This window comes from Malaya genurostris, unplaced genomic scaffold (genome assembly GCF_030247185.1).
Source record: "Malaya genurostris strain Urasoe2022 unplaced genomic scaffold, Malgen_1.1 HiC_scaffold_17, whole genome shotgun sequence".
In the NCBI taxonomy this organism is placed as follows: Eukaryota; Metazoa; Arthropoda; class Insecta; order Diptera; family Culicidae; genus Malaya; species Malaya genurostris.
In genome coordinates, this window is record NW_026682647.1 from 118,929 (window position 1) to 125,000 (window position 6,072).

At 39.2% G+C, this 6,072-nt stretch overlaps 2 protein-coding genes across 3 annotated transcripts; one reads left to right on the forward strand and one right to left on the reverse strand.

Annotated features, from left to right (window-relative positions):
• Positions 1 to 476: 476 nt before the first annotated feature.
• Positions 477 to 2,578, reverse strand: LOC131439934 (nitrilase and fragile histidine triad fusion protein NitFhit). Of its 2 annotated transcripts, XM_058611046.1 has the most exons (5): positions 2,527 to 2,578; positions 2,180 to 2,413; positions 1,754 to 2,125; positions 989 to 1,490; positions 477 to 911 (listed from the first exon to the last, which is right to left on the reverse strand). In XM_058611046.1, the coding sequence occupies exons 2-5, from the start codon at positions 2,393 to 2,395 to the stop codon at positions 562 to 564; spliced, it is 1,440 nt and encodes a 479-aa protein (XP_058467029.1). In that variant the 5' UTR covers positions 2,396 to 2,413; positions 2,527 to 2,578; the 3' UTR covers positions 477 to 561. The 2 variants fall into 2 exon arrangements, with proteins under 2 accessions (XP_058467029.1, XP_058467028.1); XM_058611045.1 differs by lacking the exon at positions 2,527 to 2,578 and having other exon boundaries at positions 2,180 to 2,513.
• A 932-nt stretch (positions 2,579 to 3,510) lies between these two features.
• Positions 3,511 to 4,375, forward strand: LOC131439937 (uncharacterized). Its single transcript, XM_058611049.1, has 2 exons — positions 3,511 to 3,988; positions 4,042 to 4,375. Exons 1-2 carry the CDS (start codon positions 3,614 to 3,616, stop codon positions 4,240 to 4,242), a joined length of 576 nt encoding a protein of 191 aa, XP_058467032.1. The 5' UTR covers positions 3,511 to 3,613; the 3' UTR covers positions 4,243 to 4,375.
• Positions 4,376 to 6,072: the final 1,697 nt, after the last annotated feature.

The window sequence follows — 6,072 nt, forward strand, 5'->3', positions numbered from 1 at the left end:
GTCTTCCGCGAAAGATCGACAATCCTTCTGTACAGTTTGATCCATTTGGTGCATACGCCGCATTGAGATGAGGTTGGTCCATGGAACGGTGATATCTGAACACAATTTGCTCTGTATACGAAATGAGTTAACACCTATCTGTGTCCAAGACTAAAGTAATTTCTGTAAATCGCAGGCAGACAGTGGAGTTAGCACAGTCCCTAGAGAAATGGTTTCAGTGCAACATTAGAATACAGGTGTCAAGTTTCCTCACTCAATCTTATCAAACTTAACTTTCTTTTTTGATTTGGTATATTGTATTGATAGGAAAAAATTAAGAGATAAGATTTTTAAAGTAATTTGACAGTGGTAGTCTAATTAAGTCATTTTGAAAAACTATTTTGGTCACTGAACAAAAATGGATCGGAAATCCCTGGCCTAAATTATACTAATAATATAGCTGGGCTCAGTTAGGTACAGATTTGGACACCTAATCGTTGAAATAGAGCATTATATTTGGAGCATTTGTTTTTCAGTTTAATCATAATCAGCATTTTATTCTACTTAAACTATATTCGTATTTTACAATCCCATCCGTAGAAACTCTTGCTGAAATCTCTTCGCCTCGGCAATCATCTCTTGGGGAGCCCGTTTTGGCCGATCCGGTTCTTTATCGTGTCGATTCAACTCACCATATATTTGGTCATTTTCCGGAAAATCACCTTCGTGGCGCGGCATTACATGGCAATGTACCTGATTAACCGTCTGACCGGCTTCGGGGCCGTCCTGAACGGTGACGGTGGAAGATGTTGCATTGTACAATTTTTCAGCCACCTTCTGAACTCGGCACACGGTTTGGAAAAAATCGTTTATTTCTGCCGCAGTCAAATCCGGAAGACGAGCTGCCGAACGTTTGGTAGAGACGAGCACATCTAGATGGGAAATTATTCGTTAAGGAATTACTAACCGGAGATGATGAGATATAAGGAAAATTTTCAAAAAAGGATACGACCCGGAACCACACATCGAATGTTGACAAATGCAAAACTATATTCCGACGAATAAAAAACCATATCGCAGGGAATATCAATGGTTCCAAATTTACACTCCGCTTCCGATATTACTGCTTGACTGGATCCGTTTCGATAAGACAAATTATAGACATCATCCCTACGATGATCGAAGCAAGGCATATTCTGCCGCACAGTTATTTGCCTCTCCAGGTCAAGGGTCGCGACTACAACGTCCAAATCCTGCTGACCGGCTTCGCATAAAACGGAACCCCATGGATCCACTGCCATTGCATGGCCGTAACTTTCCCGTTTTTTGTTGTGGAAACCAATCTGAGCGGCCGCTATCACAAAGCACTGGTTTTCGATGGCACGGGCCCGTAGCAGTACCTCCCAGTGAGCCCTGCCCGTTGATACAGCAAAGGCCGATGGATAGGTAAGAATTTCGGCACCCTGTTTCCGTAGCAGCGTGCTTGCCTCAGAAAAACGCACATCGTAACACTAAAAATGTGATTATAAAATTATCAGATGAAGATACTAGGATTGTAGTGTTTTCAAATTGTAGTTTTTTGCAATCTCATACATTTATACATCCAGTTCCCTGAAAACAAGTTATTTTCATCATAATTGTTGTACAGTTCAAAAGAGTTAACGTACAAATATGTTACCTAATTCGATCAACCGGACTAAGTCAAGCATGCATTGTTTTAATAGATTCGTATCAAATTATTTAAATTACAAATTCGGATATCATGCGTACTCACTATTTGTAATCCTAGTTTACCAATAGGTGTGTTGATTGGTGACACGAGCTCGTTTCCTGACCGAACTGTTTCCGATTCCCTGAATTTGAACTCTGGAGTAACAACATTAAACATGTGCAACTTTCGGTATTGGCCAACGATATCGCCCAGATTATTCACAACCAAATGAGTATTGTAGATATTTTTCATTTCGCCATCGATGGAATCGCTAAGAATAGATTCGTGAACTCCACCGAACGATATCCACAGGTTGAAATCCTTTGCAAGCTGTTTGTATTCAGTTACCGTTTGACCGGTAAGTGGTTCCGACATTTTCAAGGTCTCCTCACGATTACTGCCCACATAGTCACAACACTCGGGGAAAAACACAAACTATCAACGATACGGTAATTAGTTCAATTTATTGTATTTTGAACCAAGTTTTACCGTAGCTTGTTGACTTTGGGCCTTCTGTAGAATGGTTCTCACTTGATTCATATTGTGCTGTTTGTCGTTGGTAGAACGCATTTGAGCAATGGCAATTTTCTTCGGTTCTTCGGTTCTTGCATTGGACATGGTTCTCTGGTATACCGAATTGAATGATCGAGAAGCAGAAAATATCGTCAGCTGATGGCTGCTTGGTCGCAACAATAAACGATACATTCAAGCTGATACTGATACCTGCAAAAATATAAAATAATAAATTTGTATATATATCTTCTAAGCTCCTGATTGCTCGTCGTTCAAAATATTATATATAAAGCTCATTAGAAATAGCATGTATAAAAACTAACGTAAAACAATCTTAGATTCGAAAAATTTTCAAAACAACCTTTCAAAACATGTATACAGAGATGCCAGGTCATTTTTTTTTTTCAAAAATCTGTGATCAAGCATAAAATCTGTCTGTGAAAATCTGTGCACGTTTCCCGTACCATAATAGCAGATCGGAATCAATTTGGTCAGAAAAAACAAAAAAAAAGGTCTCACTACCAACACACTCAACCGCTTTGTACTTTTTGGTGCTAAACTGTGCTCGATATCAAAAATCTGTGAAATTATCAGTTAGGCCCTTTTGTCGTGGGACGATCGATTTGATCTCTATACCGCAATACATATATGTACTCCCAAAATACCGACAATTCACGGATCGTACAGATAAATACCGATTTTCGTTGATAGCATGGATAGACAGGAGAAAAGGTTGCTACGAGACCTTTTTTTTATTTCAGCTCTCCAAAATGAGCTTTGGTGACATTTCCGTGAACTTATGTTGACGAGATTCTGATAACGATATGGTACAGATAGATTTTTGTGTCAAACACAGATTTTTGAAAAAAAAAAAAAGACCTGGCAACGCTGTCCCAAACACGGCCACCGGCCTCCTGTCACGACGCCATCTCGATGAGATCAAAATCGGAGCTTCAAAATCAGCTGATTGCAACGTAAACAAACGAACAGTAATACATTTGTTTTACGCATTTACCTTGTTTAGTGCACGAAAATTAGTGAATTTTGGATCGACTCTCTCACAATAACTTGTTGGTTTACCTAAAATACAGCAGACAGTGTTTTGGGACATCAAGTGGAGATAATTTTCACAATTTGAGAGTCGCGATGAGAATCAAAACGTCGCAGTGTTTGGGGCTCGAAACGCAAGGGACTCAACGTAATCGGTATACTTTCAAATGGCTGGTGCTCAAATACCGGTGTCAGATGGGTGACGGCCACACATAGCATAATCTCATCACCTGTCTGTTCACCATCGTGGACCGCGATATCGTGACAAGTTCAGTTTTCATCGTTCCTTTATAATTTGTAAACAAAGGCTAAAATTCGTACGGTTCCTTCCGCGCTTTCTAATAGCAGAGCTTAATCGAAATGAAATCACGAAAACAACTGGTATCAGCCAAACGAAAGCATTTAAAGTCGAAAGTGAGCTCCAAGCGAAAAGCAACCAATAAAGTAAAACAACTGGCTATCTATAAAATTCCACGCTCTAAATTGGAGAACGCTCTTGAATTTCTAGAAAGCGAACATGATCCGCTAGTACGCAATGTTTCCTGGCCATGCCATGTGAATATCACCAATCTAGCGAATGCGAACAGAAAGGTAGATAAGTACGCTTCCGACACACTAAACGTGATGGAAGTGGCTCGACAATGTGCTGAACGTGGTCAATGGTCAAACCTGATGAAAACCGTGGCCATCATGTGTGAAGACCTCAGACAGATGGATGTGAATGCAATTTTAAGGGTATGTACGCATGCTAGAGATGGACGCTTTTGTAATAAAACAAACTATTCTAGAACTCTCTTTTCGGAATCATTGCCGATCCAGCGCTGGACAATCCTTCCTATCTGGAGGACTATTTGTATGCATATCCGGCATGTAAAACTCCGGGAGATATATCATATTGTATAAACAGCATGTTGAAAGTGTTTGAAGGTATTTTTACTCCAAGAAAACGACGTGGTCGTTACGCTTCACGGTCGGAAAAGAACGATTAACCGTAATCAATAACATTATTGAAAAAATCACGTGTAGTGATTTTTTGTCTGAAAATTAACAGACACCGTATGATCCTAATAATAGTTTTTAATATTTTTGTCATGACGATTTAAAAACAGCCGAAATACCAAGAATTAGATGCGTTGCACATGATGCTGAAGTGTAATTTTTTATCGGTGAAAGAATATGGGATAATTATGCGTAGAACGGCAATAGACTGCTGTCTATTTGCTGCTATAAAATTTGTATTTGCATAGTAAGTATGCCGCATGTACCGTATACCGCCTATTGTTCTTGATAAAGTCTTAAACAAAACAGTAAAAGCAGGCTACCCTCTCAGCAGGCCGTTCAATTTTGTTGGTTTTTGAGCGCTTGGTGAACGACATATTGCACGAAATATTCGTTCAATTTGATCGAACGGTTTGTTGTTGTTTTTTGTCTTACAAAAATTGTGTGAAAATAAGTGTTACCTTTACATAGAAAGAAAATTTGTTGTTATTCTACATGAAGTAGAAGTATTGTGCAGGTATGTATTGTTAGTTTAAACAAATAAGTGGTGTCACGAAATGTTTTCGGAGCAAAAGACAGACCGGTTTCCAATCCTTTAACCCAATATATTTATCAACGCCCGTGCGAAGGGTTAAAAAAATCCTAGCAAGAAAATGTAGTTGTTTACAATTTGAAACTTATTCAGGAACATTTACTTACGTTTAGTGTTTTTCTATTTGCTCTTACTTCTAAATCGTTGCACTATCGTACGCTGAAGGGCTACAATATAGTTTTAGGTTAAATTCACACATGTTTTTTAGATATAGGTTTCGATTTTACCTTTAGCAGCTTTTATAAATTCAATCCGTAACTACTATTAAATAAGAAATACACTGTTTGCCTAATTAATATAATTAGTTATTAAGAATTTTAAACTATTCATAATCAGATTTTAATCCTCACCTAGCTTCTACCTAGCTGTTAAGATGACTTCCACTTTAGGTTAAGATTTAGCAACTGAACTACTATGTCTTCCACTAATCTTACTGTCGTTCTTTTATCTTATAAGCAATCAAATGTGCCTACTCATGCAGCTGACATTTCAGACCAAGATGTATGATTCAAAGGTATATATATCCGTAGCTCAAGGTTTTCAAATGGAGGTTCACCGCAACCAAGTTTGCGACAGTCCCCCTCAGTACGTCGTGATTATTCATTCGACTTACTTGCATTTGAACCGACATCTAAAACCGCTATTTTCACCGCCGGTCTCTCGTACAGGCCATGTGCAGTTTGAACGGTAGCTCGACGAACCTGGCCGTCGGTTGATCGAACGACTGACACAACTCGCCCTTTCGGCCAACTACATCGCGGAAGATTGTTGTCAACGATAACCACAGTATCTCCTTCTTCTATCGGTTTGACTGGCTGGTACCATTTTGATCGACGCGTTAACGTTGGAAGGTATTCAGCTATCCATTTCTTCCAGAATTCGTCTGCATAAAGTTGTGACATCTTCCATGAATGCTTAAGAACTACCGGTCTGTCATCAAACGCGATCGGGGGTTTAGTACCGTTAGATGATCCTAATAAAATATGATTTGGTGTAATCGGGGGTGCATCTTCAGTATCTAGCGGTACGTAGGTGAGTGGTCTAGAATTAATGATCATTTCAATCTCGATTAGCATATTTCTCAGGATCTCCTCGGACGGAATTCGACTAGGATTAATCTGGTTCAGGATTTTCTTAACGGATTGTACCAAACGTTCCCAGCAACCCCCGAAGTGTGGTGAGGCTGGAGGGTTAAATTTCCACTTCATATCCGTACTGACAAAATGCT